We start from the raw sequence: 15,885 nt of genomic DNA, 5'->3' as shown, positions 1-15,885 counted from the left end.
AGTCCCTGTTCCCCCGAACACTACCAGGAGTGACCAGGAATAACGGTCACAAGCTGGCAGAGGGGAGATTCAGACTAGACATCAGGAGGCGCTACTTCACTGTCAGGGCGGCTAGGATCTGGAACCAACTTCCAAGGGAAGTGGTGCTGGCTCCTACCCTGGGGGTCTTTAAGAGGAGGCTAGATGAACACCTGGCTGGGGTCGTTTGACCCCAGTACTTTTTCCTGCCATGGCAGGGGGTCGGACTTGATGATCTGCTCAAGTCCCTCCCAACGCTACCTACTATGAAACTATAACTATTGGCATCCCCGCAATTGTAGTAGAATTGTGCGTTAGGCTTAAGTGGAATGAAGACAGAACTCGTTATGACTATCCACTCAATACAATGTCTTCTGGCTTGCTGCCTTGCCAAGAGAGAGGGAGGGTCTATATTTCTGAGACAGGAATTCCTTTGGTGTTACGCTTCTTTGTGGTTAGAGACCTCCCTCTGGCAAGTGAGGAAGACGTTTCTTTTGACAATCAGTGTGTTTGTGAAGGTAGAAACAACACATTAAAATGGCCTTCTACCATAAATAAGCAATTTGCAGTGTTGTAGATGAATGTGCACTGTAGCTGGTTTTACCATAAAACTGAGAGTTAGACCTGATTTTCTGAAAATACTTAGCCTAGTCCACCCTTGTGTGTACTAGAGAAATTGCACCTAACTAAATCAGTTGTAACTCATGCTGGTTAAACCAGAGCAAGTCTGTCATGCTCATGTGCTTAAATGGTTTTAACCCTTGTTTAAATTAATGTCATTGGCAAATTAAGTGAAACAGATTTAAATGATGGTCAAGGAACTCTCGGTGTTAGCATCCAGTCAAACCAATGCAATAAACGGACTTTAATTCAAACTGATTAAACTGCACATTGCCAAGCATTTACTTTGCCATGGAACTTGGTGAGCAACGGTTATGGAAGAAGATCTCAGACAAACTTCTTCTCACTGCAATCCTAAATCAAGTACATCCTTCATGAAGCAGGAGTGAAAGTAGCTTCTACTCCTTCTCTACATGTTTTAGTAGCATCCAAACAGCCAAGATGGCCCACTGGGCTAGCATAATTAACCAAGTTCCTTTAGCCAGCAGTGCACAAGGGAGTAATGTCGCACATCTGGTTGCTTTTGACACCCCAGGTCAGTGATCAGGTAATAATTTTAAGTTCAACATGCATCCAGGTTCTGCCTCTGGAGCTGTACTGAAATACCCTAGCTGTTCTGCTAGCACATCCCTAGCGGCATCTAGAGAAGAGGAAAAAATCCTACTGGAGGCAAGGACAGATTCCTCATCCAACCTTCACCTTTATTCACATGTTGTGGAACCTTCAGCACCTTCTGATCCAGCAAGAGAACCTGAACAGCTGATTATTGGGAATGGCAGCATTGAAATCAAATCAAGAAATACCTTAGCTGGCCTAAATATGGTGATAGCTAGTCAAATATGTCATTGGCTAATAGCAAGGAGCGAAGATGCATACTGGGCGTTTATGTAATCCCAGGTGATAAAAGTGACAATGGACCCCTCTGGTGGCTGGCTGTCTTCTGAATATTTGCAGCCTGACATTCTTTATTCCTGAAGATATTCCTGTATATGTTCTTTTTTTTCTTTTCTGGAAATGTAGTTTATCTAAAGAGCACCCAGTTCTGAGGAATCTATTCCCAGCTGAAACTTGGAGGCTGTGGAAAGGTCAGAGGCAGACATCTATCTACCTTTGGTAAATAAACAGATCTCTTCTCTATCGTTGGGAAGCTGTATTAATAGCAGTAGATTTGGTTTCGTATTGTGGTGCTCCTCCTGTTTCATCGCTATAGAAGATAAGAGAACACAAAATGTTCTGTCTCCCTCCCCATGAGAAATCAAGCCAACAGGCAGGGACTATTATGTTTAAAGATATTATTGAGGCATTAACTTGGAGAAAGTGGACACTCAAGTTTATATTCAGTAACTATTGGACACTGCAGCTAGTGACACAAGAAACTCAACATTGTTTAAGGTCTTACATGCAAGAGGTTGCAAGGTAACCTTGCTACAATAGACAATACCTAAAAGTAAAAATAAGGGCTGTGCCTTCAGCAGATGGAAGATGCAGTTATGCTTTGACATTTTTCCCATTTAGGTAATGCAGCTACAGTGTGAAGTAATACTTCTTTTCTGTATCCTAACCTGTTCCTCAGTCTGCTGCAGTCTGTTTTCCTTCTGTTCACAGGAGCGGTTCAAAACCACCACTCAGACACCAATACTGGAAGATTTGTATCTGTTGCTTCCAAAAGAAAAGCACTATATTATATAGGTTCCAGTATATATATGTATATATATGGGGAAAAAACCTAGATAGTGGGAAGGAATGTAGGCTAATGATTAGAGCAAGGATCTGAAGAACATTATTGCTGGTTTGTATTCCTCACTCTGCTATCAACTAGGTGCCATCCAGTAAGCCATTAAAGGCTTCTCTTCACTGCAAAGTTAATTCAGATATTACTTGTGATCCATCCACACACAAAATCCCTCAGGTAAACACTGAAGTACTTTTAACTCAACTTGCCTGGCCCATCAGGGGATTTAGCCTGAGGCTAGAATTACCCCAGGTTATCAGCAACTGATCATTACTGTGCTTAGTTTATAGTATGTATGCAGCCTAGCTCAACACAAGTGCCATTATTCCTCCAATCATTCTGGAACCAAGATTTCTAGTTTTTTGTATATTATTCCTTCAATGCCTTCCCACAAATTCCCACAGAGTTCAAAAAGGACAATTATTCTGAAATAGAAGACAATGGAGTTTGTTTCAGCACAAAGAACCAGGGATACAATCCCAGAGGTCTTAGTACCACTAACAAGGTCTGGGATATTTTTTTTTTTTTTTTTTTTTTTTTTTTTTTTTTTTTTTTTTTTTTTTTTTTTTTTTTTTTTTTTTTTTTTTTTTTTTTTTTTTTTTTTTTTTTTGGAGGAAATAGTAAATTTGCCAAAACTGAGGTTTTGGAAGAACCAAAACTTTATGTATCCAAGCCAAATTAATTGTGTAGTTCTAGCTAAAGTTGGTGGAAATGCTGAAAATGTTGAAATATTTTGTTTGGACAACTTTAAATGAAATGTCTAGTTTTAGAAATGCAGAAACATTTAATTTTCATATTTAAGAAAAAATCAACTGTTAATTTGGAAACAAAAATGTGGCATTTTAAAAAGGCTAAAAAGAATAAAAATGGTTTGAATAAACTGGCAAACAAAACAAAATATTGAATCTTGGGTTTAGTTAAGTGGTTCAGGGCGACCTGTTCTTGGCTTATCTATGTGGGGCAATCTCATGATATAGTTGTTGTGGAAAGGTTGCTCCACACTAGCTCCTATTACACATCATCTGTGTGTGCCTTTGTATAATTCAGATTAATCCTCTTTGCCCGTGGATGAATCTAATATTCACTGTCTCCCTATTGTAATCGTGCTAGTGCGCGAGGCAACAAGATGGTGGGAGTCCCTGCCCTCCATGCCGCGGGACCAGGGAGGGGAAAGTTAAAGCTTTTTGAAAAAACATCAGACAGGTGATAGGGTGAACTTACCCCTCATCATCGCATGCATCACCTAAGTAATAAAAGGGAGTGCCTAGCCACACTGGAGCGAGGTCATTCGTTACCCGCTCCGTTGTTACAACGGACACTAGCCTGATCATCTAGTCTCCGCCTCCCGTCCGCGCTTAGCAACCGCCAGACGCCGTTTGTACTCACTGTGACATGTCAGCACGTACTGCCAGTTGCATCCCCCTCGTTTGCTTCTGTCTTCTCTCACCAGTGGCTCCAGCCATAAGTAATTAAAACCCTTTGATTTTTCTCATCACCCCACCTGCTCCTTGTCAATTGTTTAACCACAACAACGTGCAAGTCGGACTTGCACGACCCCATCGCCCGCTAAAAGTCCCGAAGCTTTATCTCCGGTCCTCACGCACAGCAAGTAGCAGCGTGACACTCACAAAGGTACTCAGTCACTGGTGACGTATAGGGGGTCCACACGGGTGCATGCACAGCCCGAGATCAGCTGCGCATTCCCTGGAAGGGCCAGCCGTGAAACCCGAAGTGCGCGATTGGCCGCTGGAGGATCCCTCTTCTCTCCCCCACCCCCGTCGGTGATCTGGTGCCCTCCCACAATCGGGAGGCACCAGTCGCCCAGTCACTCAGTGCAGTGGAAGCATACACAAGGAATTGGTGCCGAAAACACTTGCATTTTAAATATACAACCTGGCTTATTTTGCAATTTGTTCCCTGACAAACCCTTAGCTTAAGGACTAACTAGGAACAAGGCATTCTTGTTGCAGCATACATTTCCCAATATTTAATTATTTAGGGCTAGCTGCGCCTGAATAACTCCATGTGTAGACCAGCTGAGATCATTAAGATTTGTTAAGCATTTTGAGATCTCTAGTTAGAGTCCTGGACAAGTGAAATTTCAGGTTAAAGCACATTTACATAGCCTGACAATTGTAGAGAAATATTTTTTACTCTGCCCTGTGTAATCTGTTATTAATTTAGGACATATCTAGAATGACGAATAGTTGTTTGTTGCAGAAAAGAAATTAGCACTACCTTAAGTTGTTGACTGAGCTGTCAATAACAAAAAATAGAAAAAAGACCATTTGAAATAGAAAAGAAAAAAAAAAAGCCTTGGTTATTTTGATTAGGATCCCACATTGGAGTACCATTCACCTACAGTGCTTCCATGACTGAACCTTAATACTTTTTAGAATGTGTATTAAGAGATGGTAGATCTGAGCTATGGAACAGAAAATGTGACCTGCTGAGGGTCTAATTTTCTGAATAATATCTGTCTTCCAATTCTCAGTGTGTCAGGACTGAGATCCTAGAGCTGGATGTAGAAGATGTCTTAAAGGAACTCTATGCAGTTTTATTAGTTCTAAGTACCATGGAGCTTTCAGACACATGGAGGTCATTAGAAATACCATAGCTTATTTCCTTTTCAACTTCTCACTAAGGTCTTGCCTTTGACTAGGAAAAAATGTGTTTGTACTATGTATTAGGTAAACCATGTTAAAACTGGAGTGCAGGCAGAGTAAGCTGAACTGTAATGTGTTCGTTAGTATGGGGAAATTCTAGGGGAGGGTCAAGGGTTTATCTCAGCCAACTAATACATGTGATACTTAGAGCTTACCTTTTCAACACTGGGATTTTTACACATTAGCTAGAACATATCTAAAAAATATGTTTTCCTTACTGTAGACAAGGGCTAGGAGAATTAGAGGAAAGGCATATTAAGTCCCCTAGACAAAGCTGTGATAGTGCATGCCTGGCCAGTCTTAATTGGAAAATAAAATATTCACAGATTCACAGAAGGGACCTCGTGAGATCATCAGGTCCAGGCCCCCTGCTCTGGGCAGGAGATTGGTGGGGTCAAATAACCCCAGCAATTGATATTAATTTTTAATCCACGGCCAAAGAAATCTATCGTCACATACCAAATTGAGATAGTATATGTGCAAGACCTTCCTAGTTGAAATTGTACTTACTTTCCTAATCTGATTGTGGGTTTCACCAAATTTGCCTTTTAAATGAATATTGCTATAGTAAAAAAGATGTTCTATGCTCGTGACATCTAATTATTGTGCTTCTTTCATTATGCCATAGTCATTAATCTGTCACTCTCATTACCTTTGCCCTACTTTGATTCCTAGAAGTTTGGTGCAGTATGGTTGACTGGTTTAAGCACAGGCACACACACATTTCCTTTCTTTTCCATCCTCCACCATTTCCTTTGTGTCTGGGCACCACCTGAACTGATATAGACTCTCCCAATTACTAACCTGATTGGCAATTGAAGTAATTCCTTTGTGGACTTTGTTCCTCTCCAACCAGAGTCCTCTGCCCAGAGACTTGCTCTGCTAACAGAGTTCAAATTTGAGGGACATTCGCTGTATTTCTCCCACAGCCAATTGAGTTGAAGGGCTTATCTAAATGAAAAAGTTACCAGTGTATTTATACTAGTTTAATTACACCATTTTAGTTATAGTGGTGTAAATCACCAAGGGTTGCAAAATAAGCATGTTTACCCAAGGAGTTATACCAGTGTAACAGTCTAGTTATCTTGGTAAATTCTGCTGGGTGGCTAAGTCCGGAGGGGCACTCTCTGCATAGAAAAGGATACAAGTTGATTGTGCTGCTGATTACATTGTATACAGGAAGTTGTACCTTATCAGAACAAACTGCCCACAGTTTTAATTTCCTTGTAGTCATTTTCCCCAATGAAGCAGTTAGTTGATGAGAACAAGGGCAATCTAAGTATCTCTGGCAACTGGCCTGCTTGACTGATTCTAGTTTTTCTGTTAGTTCATAAGAGACTACTTCTGTCAAAAGCCAGGGGTGTCAACTGCTGCGAAGTGCCAGGTGCAATTCCCAGGCTTATGGATAGAAGGGAACAGAGAAGCGTGGTTCTCATAGAAATTGTCCCATCAAAAAGCCCAAACACCTTGGTGGTGATTGCTTGTGACATGGAATGTGTAATTGGGCACTCGCTAAGCCAAATTCCCCCTACCAAGGTCACGGCTGCACACCTTTCCATACCAGAGCTTTGACCTGCCCCTTCTGAGGAAGGAAACACGGTGGCAGTCGCTGAAGCATCACAGCAAACCACTCCAACCCTGGCAGTCTCCACAACCAGACCTCACTTTGGTTTTTACCTGTAACTGTTAATAACATTGTGCCAACACAGCATGAACGTGTAAATTCAAATGACCATTTTTTCCTCCTTGCATGCAAATTGCTCCAGGACCATTTCCTCTGCAAATTGCTCATTTTCCTTCCCACTGCAGTTAATCATTTGGAGAAGACTCTGTTTATTTCTCCAAAAACTGATCAGGTTTCTGTCAGGGAAAGGAAGGAAGGAAAGGTCCCCAGAAACTTCCCACTGGGTAGCTCTAAGACCATTCTTTTCCACAGGGAAAGGACAAAGGTCAGACATGCTGGAAGATTACTTAGTAAAAACAGGTCTGAACTAAAATCAGCTTCTCCACGGGGCAGGAGTTCTTGCCCTTGGGGTTTAAGCAAATGTAGATTTTCACCCTATATAAACTGAAGCTAGGAACAGACACTGCACTTGTCCCTGGACTAATCCCTGCTCATGTTTGTCATGGAACAGAAATGTCCCAGGTTTGGGGTGTTCACACATCGCCCCTCTAATCAGGGGTTAGTGAGCAGCGGCATGCACCGCAGCTCTTCTACCACTGATTTAATGATGCAATCCTGGGATAACCTTTCAGACACACTTTGTGATGCCCTGAGATAAACCATTAGTACTTCTTATCCCATGAACCTTTTTAGGATTAATTCTGGTACAACTATCATGGACATCTGAACAACTGTGCTTTGTTCCGGGATAAAATGGTCTATCCTAGGACATATGCGATGCCTGTTTGTAGCCTAACTGAATGACTTGGCATAGAAAAACGTACACTTGTATTCAGTAAGTTCTTTTGCTCCAAGCCTGCTTTCTACATCAAGAAAACAGAACAAGGCATGAGAAAACTGAACCCCTCCCTGCAATCCTGTACCTTTTGGCTGTGCAGCTCAGCCTCTCTGCTCCTGTTGCCTACCAGTCAGCAATTCCAACAGCCTTTTCCTGAGCACCTGTGCTGGAAACTAGGCAAGCTGAGCTGGCATCAGCCTCTTGCTCACATGTGCACTTTCTAAACAAATATAATTTCACATCTGCTATTCCCCTGTGCTCAACACCATTAACAACAATCATATCAACGCCTTCTTCCTGGATGCTAAATAGTCCAGACACTCAAAGAAAATGTATACGCAGGCCTGCCCCAACCGACAGCAATCAGCAAGGATTTTAAGAATCAAAATTTCTGCTAACCATAGAAACATTCAGGCCTGGCACAAGTTCTTACATCAGGTCAGCAGCATAATTAACGGTAGGCGAGCAGGGCACCAGAAATCTTTCAGAGCAGCAGCCCCAAGCCACAGCTCTAGCGGTTCGGTGCAGGGACACCACACGACTGTAGCAGTTGCTGCAGCAGCCGTAACTAGGGGCAGGCAAATAGCAGCAGACAACAGCTGGGCTTCTCAGGGCCGGCGAGGCTGACCACCCTGTCTAGTGCTCAGCACCTTCCCCTTGACCCACCTGCCACAGGGTTCTGGCTCAGGGTCCAAACCTTGTTAGTTCTGCCTCCGCATCAGGTCCCCTAACCACTGACCTGAGTTTGTTGCTACATATCTGTATTTTAAGCAGGAGTAATATAGCACCGGAAGGATCTTTATGTAGAAAGAAAAACGTGTTTGATGTAAAAAAGGCATTTGTGACCTGATTAAAAGTCATGCATTCAGCTCCCTGGAATGCCCGAGTCTGGAATAAAATTTCCCACTGTCCTCTCCTCTGGGCGGCTCTGTTTTTGTGGCTCAACAGCTTAACAATCTACTGTAGTTAATACTAAAGTGATTTCAAATGTCATTACAATATATATTTGTTACCCTTGTTCCAATAAAACTTACCTTTTCAGCCATCATAAATGCCATCCCAATCAACTTGCAAATTTGGCAGATATTCTAAAGTAGAGAAATTTCTGTGCACAGCACAATCACAGCATGAATTACTGAAACTGAAACATTTACTTTGATTGACAACTTAATAAGAAATATTAAAGACATGTTATTTGTTACATTTCTGTAACAATAGGAAAATAAGCACCAGGAGTCCTGTATACCAAATTCCATTCTTCCAAAAGCATCAAGACGCACAAACGCAGTGAGAAAAAAAAATCATCAAGATAAATATATGTGGGTATAACAAGGTCACATTACTTATGATCGTCAGGATTGATTTTGTTATTTGTCTTTCTAAAAGTGCATTCATTTAAGAAATTCCCTTGAATGTTGGCTCAGTAGGAAACAATATGAAGACAGAATTGCATAACTTTAAAATGACTCAAGCAGGACCTGAATTTTCCTGCAAAGCATAATAAAAGGAACTAAAATTGTTCCCCTGTTATTAAAGCAATAATATCATTGCTCTTCTGTTTGACTAGGTCATAATCAGATTCCCGAATGGATAACATAGAAGGGAATTAGATAACTGCCAAGGAAAACAGAGGTACAATGGTATTATTGTTGTTGCACATTCAGATTTTTTCCTTTCTCTGTTACTTTTAAGAATTAAATGCATTGGTGAAGGAGGCTGGCCAAGGCCACACTGAATACTGCTGGTGTCACCAGTTGATGATCTGACCATGGATGATTTTGGGGCCCAATTTTCTTATCACTTATACAGATGTTACTGTTGACTGAATTAAACACGCAATGGAAGTGAAAGGAGAATCTGCCTATGGACAGAATGAGTAGGAGCACTGCAATATTTAAATAATGTCTTAACAACTGATTCTATAGCCAGCATAAAATCAGCTCGTGTGGACACCAGTGGGACTGCTCACTAAACCTCTGAAGCCTGCCTGAGAATGGACTGGGCTAAGTATAAAAACTGGAATAAAATGATCTGGGAGAGTCTTTTTTTCTTTGGCTGGGAACCTGGCAGGGGGTTGCCAAAGACATTACCTTGGGAGAGGAACCAAACCTAAGACACACCATCAGTGAAAAATCTTGGACAAATACAGATTTTCCAGGATAGTCTTTTGGTTTAGCATATTTGCTGTCTGAGGAACAGACTGCGGAGCTGGAGAGGAAGGTGCTCTTTGAAAAATAAAAAGCCCTTGCAGAGTTTTGGAATTTCAGATGCTTTCAACTTGCTTCAGGTCTGTCTACTTCATGCCTTGTCTAATAGCAGCAGCTGGGAGTAGAGCATGTGAGAGCTGGGATAGGCCAATATGTTGGTATTCTTTTTTTTTTTGCCCTTCAAAGCACTGATCTTCCAATAATAATTTGCTAATATTATGCTCTGGCACTGGACAAATGTTTTATGAGTTGAGTCTGCTATCGCTCCATATGCTATTATGGGAGGAGGGTTGGAAAAGGCTGTTGTTTTTTTAAAATTAATTTTAAAAACAGTATTATCCTTGTTCATGTGTAGCTTCTTAATAAAGAAGTTGTTAGTTTTCCAATTTGTCTTCAAAACCTCTCCTGTTAGCGATTCAGATGAAACACAGCTAAAAAACTGTGGCTATGTCAACACTTCAGACTTCTTTTTGTATAGCTTCGATAGTCAGGGATAAGAGGAGGTGTGATCCGTGACTGATGTAGCTGTGCAGACAGGAGCAGAACAGCGATTTTGTCAGTATAGCTTCTTTTGTTCAGGAGTCTACACAGATTTAGTATACCAGCACATGGCTTAGGTTTACCAGTAACACTGCACTGGCATTAGTAGCATATACCAGTTTTCCGAGACCAGTAAAAGTACACCTCATGTAGACACGGTCCATGATACCAAGGGAGAAAGACAGCCAGATGGAAAGGCTAATAGAAAAAAATCCCCTTAATTATGATTTATTTCCAGAAGACTCCACTGCAGGCAGATTGACTCTGGGCACTGCAGGCTCAACAAAACAAAAGGTTTTTGCTTAAAAACCAAACTTCTTCAGGTTTTGGCAAAAAAGTGTGTTTTTCAGCCCAAAAAATGTAAATATTTTGTTTTCATTGGCATGCACAGACACTCCTTTATCGTTTTAGAAGACAATACTGAATTACACTCAGTAGTCAAATGCAGGGAAGAAAGATTTAGGAAAAGGAAACCTTGCTGTTGACTCTGCAGAGGCAAGTAGTTACCATTTATTTGCTCTTGCTTAATTAGTGCACTTCAGCTATGCTACCAATGAACATTAAGAGGCTAATAGGCATATACACCAGGCTGATACATCCACTAAAACAGTTTAAAAATATGGTCTGCCCCATAAAATTAAACACATCTTTTACAAATGACAGCTGTAATTTTAGAATTCTCTCTCGTAGACAGAGATCCTCCTTCTCATAGGGCACCGCTCCATCTGCAAGTACAAGAGCTTTAAGTGTAAGTGAGAATCTGGCCTGCAGGGATTTTTTTGTAAACTTCATTAGGAATGTTGTTATGAACAAGGATTGGCTAAATTTGTAAGGAACTTGTCCTAAGTCTGGCATAAAAATGAATGAAGACCTCCAATATACTTGTCATTAGTGGTGGTTCTGATTCTTAAAGAACCTTCTACAAATGCTACAATTTAATCTAGTGGTTCTCAACATTTTCAGATTTGAGGCACCCTTGATAGACTCAAGGCACCTCTCATTAGACTCTCAAGACACCCCACCACAACTTTTGTGAAGTGAGTGGCATCCCATTTCAAAAACTAACTTATTACAGTGCTTACCTCACTGCAGAGGGGCCGGGCAGTAAAGATGAGACACTGGCCAGGGAGAGAAGAACCTGAGCCTGCATTTACCTACTTATCTCTTCATACGTGGCAGGGGACCCTTCAAAGGATCTTGTGGCACCCCTAGGTGGTCTGGCACCCTGGATGAGAATTACTGGTTTAGTCACAACTTTATTAAAAACCAATTTGATGTTAATGCTGGTAATCACTCTCCCTTCCTAGATTTTAACAAATGATCATGTCATGTATCTACAGATTTACAGTTACTTACTCTTCATGCAGTGGCAGATGAAGCGGAGATCAGAAAAGAAGTCTAGAAGTTGCTCACCATGCAGAGCTGGGTAAATTATTTAACCTCTATATCCCTGAATTTACCCATCTATTAAGAGAGACAATAAGAACAAAATATGGATAGCTAAATAGAGATTATTATCTGACAGGATTGTTGAAAGGCTTTATTAATGGAAACTTCTAAAGTGCCTGGAAATCCTATTATGAGAGTTACTATACATGCACCAAATAGCCCTATTTTTGAGCTGCCCTGTGCATAGAAACAACTTTATTATTAAAAGTAGCTGCCAAGCATACAGGTCTTATTAATTTTTGCTAGTGTTTATCTGTACAACAGTAATGTACTTGATTTTTTTCCTTCAAACCAGAATTAGACTTTTAAATGCCAATAATTGATTCCCCAGTCACTGTAAGTATGTAAGGTGGCCATAAACCTATGCCTGTAAAAAAGGTTGAGTCTAGTTCCCTTTTAAAAAACATGAGTAGATACACCTTTCTCTTTGCATATATGAACTATGCTCGTGACTGTGCTGCCAAGGTGTATTCTGGCAACACAGCTAGATCTAGTTTCCAGGTTATAAACTTGTACTGGCCAATTAAATAAAGCAAACAAAATTATGATTGCAGAAATTAAATATTCTACAGGATAAATGATATTCTGTCATTCTTGTTAACACTGACAACAATGAAACTGCATAATCATTGCAGTAAGGTAATTCTGCTTCATAACAGACTGCATTACAGCTGCAAAGACACCAACAAATAAATGAAAATATATTGACTGGATAAAAAACTAAGTGCAAAACACTTAAAGCTCTTAATTGATTGCATTCAATCAAGATTTACAGATACAATTGCAAAACTGGCAAACTGAGGCCAGAAAAGAAAGTGATCTGCCCCAGACTAGATGTACACAGGACCTGGCACTTAACCTTGGTTTTTAAACTTGAAGCTTGACAAGCAATATTTCTCTGATGATTTGGACAGGTGGCAATCCCATCACATTGCATTTGCCAGCATTACCACTGTCCTCATTTAGACTTTACATCAAATCTGTGAGAGCCCTGGCTGGAAAACAAGACTCTATGTCAGTAAGCAGACAAAGGAAAGTTCCCAGTTCTTAATATTAGTTTTAAAGCAACTAAACTATTAAATGAACAAGCATCACATAAATGAAATTACTCAAAGATTTTCAGAGGAAAAGGAAATGTGCACTAGCCAGCCATTTATAAATAGGAGCAAATTGTTAAATATCTAATAATGTTCTTTTCCTAAACAGAAGTGCCATTAGCAGAGCACATACTGCAGAAAAACAAATCTGCCATAACATATATTAACAAAACCATTCTGCTATTTGTGACTATACAACATGCTTGAAGAACAGAACCGTTCACTTAGACCAACTGAAGTCCTAAATTGGAAAAGCAGCTCCGTCCAAGGTCGACTCTGTTGTTTCCAAAAATATCTTGAAACAAACGCAAGAGGGGCACTTTGTTGGATGTTATCTAGACATATATAGTTTCAATCAAATTCTTCAAGAAGTGTCAGAATAAAAGTTGAACATTTGTTTGACATTGCCAAGTCACTAGCAAGTGAATCCCTTTAAAGGCTGAAAATAGCTTTGACAACAGTGGTAAGGACTATAGGATATTCCCCCTCACACCTAGAATCCATTAATTTGAAGCTGAGTGAGCCGTAAACATTTTAAAACCTTTTATAAAAACACCATGTATATAAGCATATCTTTTTCAGCTAAAAAGTGGGAAGTGTTACCAAATTTTGTGACTGATACTGGGAAAATATTTATGAAACTTTGTTCCAATGCAAGAAATAAATCCTAAATACACAGTAATGAATCTTTCAGCTCATTCAGTTAAATCAACCTGCAAACGAAAAGTCCTTCACTGATGCAGAGTATGACATATTCAACACAGAATCAGACAATGGTGCATTAAAGGTAGAAATACGAAAGGAACATTAAACACAACTTAATATGATATTATATAGTGTGCTACACTCCATCCCCTTGTAAGAGGAGTTCAAGTTGCTCCAGTTACAAGTTGTGGAAACAGTCCTTTTGGTGAGTTTTAATCTTGACATGGTCATTTGTCATTGTGAATTAATGAATGTCACATTTCCATTAATGTCCTGAAGATACTAAATGAGTTGCCAAAGATTTTCACAATAGCTCATACAGGTCCCCAAACAATTTAATCATCCCCCATAGTATGCTGATGAAGCAGAGGAATCCTTCAGGATGGAAGATATAATAGTAATGTAAATTATTAATGCATCAGTTTGCCATGAGTGAACAACTGAGCTCTGCTCTGGCCCTGTTCTGTTTAGTGGGAAGCCATTCATATTACATCATTTTAATCATTATGATCTAAACAAGAATTATAAAGTAAAAATATGGCAAGCTCTATGAAGCATGGGTGAACCAGGTGACTATGATGATTTACAAATAACCTGTAATATTTAAATAACCTTGAAAGCAGCAGTGTTGAAGAGTTCTGCATTTGGGAAACACTGTTTAAGTGTCAGTCGGTCAGTAGTATCCAACGTGCATCATTCTCATGTGATGTTCAGCTTCTCAAATCTCAAGTTAATCAGCCTTTCCTGACTTTGGTTATTCTTCATTTATGCCCCTGACATTTCCACTTGCAACAACCAAGAAATGCCTAAACACTGCTCTACTGTCCAAATTACAGCATATGGGTAAATCAAATAAGCTTTTACATTTTAACATTTTATAACCTTAAGCTGCATCCAGATGTGTAGGGGCATGTACAAATAGTAGCTGCAGCATACGCCCTTGCCCATGCACTTTGTTGTGGGACACTGTGTCCCGCTTTGGGCAAATTGCCCTCGCCCAGCTCCTCCTGGCTCCTGGTGGACTGGAGCACCCAGGGCAAAAATGGAAGAGTGGAGAGGCTCTGGCCGGCAGCCAGTGCATCTTCTTGAAGCACCAAGCCTCCATTTGTTCTGGTGCATGCTACTACAGCATACGCCACGCTGCTTCTCTCCCCCTTCCCCCCCTGCCCTTTTTTTTTTGTTGCTACCAGGAAATCCTGGTAGTATATTTTGTCCCTGAGCTGCAAATTTGCAGTGCAGGGCACATTTTAATGTTCCACACGTGCAGCCTGTGGTGCCACACATTGCACCTGCCTACATGTGGGGACACTACCTTAGACTTTAACTTGCTAAAAAGGCTTTTAAAATACCTAAATAGAAGAAATATTTTAAATTGTATAAAATCTCATTTAACCCAATACTTTCTCTGACTGCTCATCCATCCTAGTGCATTATTTACATATTTTAAAGACATAATAATTCCTTGACCAAGTTTTTGCATAATACTCTTGTATATTTTATTATTTTCATTATATGCATACTTCTGTAGTTCATTAGTTCTTCAATGCCAAGGAGATTTCCCTTTCCACTCAAAGGCACGTGTGATAAAGAAGAATTTATCTTTGCAAATTGGCCAAATCCTGTTTTCCATACTCCTATGGATCAAATTCTTTCCTGGTATTAATATGGTCCATGGCAGTCAGTAGAACTATTTGTGGAGCCAGGATGAAAATATTCCTTTATTCCATTTTATAAGGAACCCAGAAGTGCTCATTGTGGTAATGAGAGCCTTTTGAAAACTTGGATAATTGCAATACATTCTAGAAGATTAATGGTGAAAAATTAAATTTTATTCAAGATAGATAAATTAAATAGGGCTCTGTCTAAACAGAATGGTTTGTCTGCACAGATCCAGCTACAGGATTGAAACATTACTCCTTTTCCAGTTAGCAAATACAGGTTCTGTATTTTCAGCAATATTGAAACAAAACATTTCCTTTCCTCTGTATAGTATTGTTGTATTTACATTGCTCTGAGAACAGGATTCTATTAAGGGACACTTTCAGGTCAAATTTCTCACATTTTTGTGAAATTGTGCTTTTTGGACAAGTTTGGGAACCACAGAATCATAGAGGGAAGTGATGTTGAGGGGTAACCAGCATGGGTTCCTGCCAGGCCGATCCTGCCTGGCTAGCCTGGTCTCTTTCTATGACCAGGTAACAAAGAGCTTAGATGGGAAGGAGGAAATCTATGTCGTCTTCTTGGACTTCCAGAAGGCCTTCAACACAGTGTCCCCCCGAATTCTGGTGGGCAAGCTGAGGGACTGCGGCATGGACGAATGCACAGTCACATGGGTGGCAAACTGGCTCCAGGGGCACACCCAGAAGGTGGTGGTGGACGGGTCGAAGT

At 40.4% G+C, this 15,885-nt stretch overlaps 1 protein-coding gene across 1 annotated transcript in view; it reads right to left on the bottom strand.

Annotated features, from left to right (window-relative positions):
* Positions 1–11,888: 11,888 nt before the first annotated feature.
* The window catches only part of IFT81 (intraflagellar transport 81), a 63,370-nt gene continuing 59,373 nt past the window's right edge, over positions 11,889–15,885 (bottom strand). The window contains exon 20 of the mRNA XM_019507315.1: positions 11,889–12,690. Coding sequence (XP_019362860.1) covers positions 12,665–12,690 — 26 coding nt within the window. The 3' untranslated portion in view covers positions 11,889–12,664. The remainder of the gene's footprint in view (positions 12,691–15,885) is intronic.

Source organism: Gavialis gangeticus, unplaced genomic scaffold, assembly GCF_001723915.1.
Source record: "Gavialis gangeticus isolate Ggan-Ray unplaced genomic scaffold, GavGan_comp1, whole genome shotgun sequence".
Classification (NCBI taxonomy): Eukaryota; Metazoa; Chordata; order Crocodylia; family Gavialidae; genus Gavialis; species Gavialis gangeticus.
Note: the sequence above shows the minus strand (reverse complement) of the source record. Positions and strands in the feature narration are given on the sequence as shown.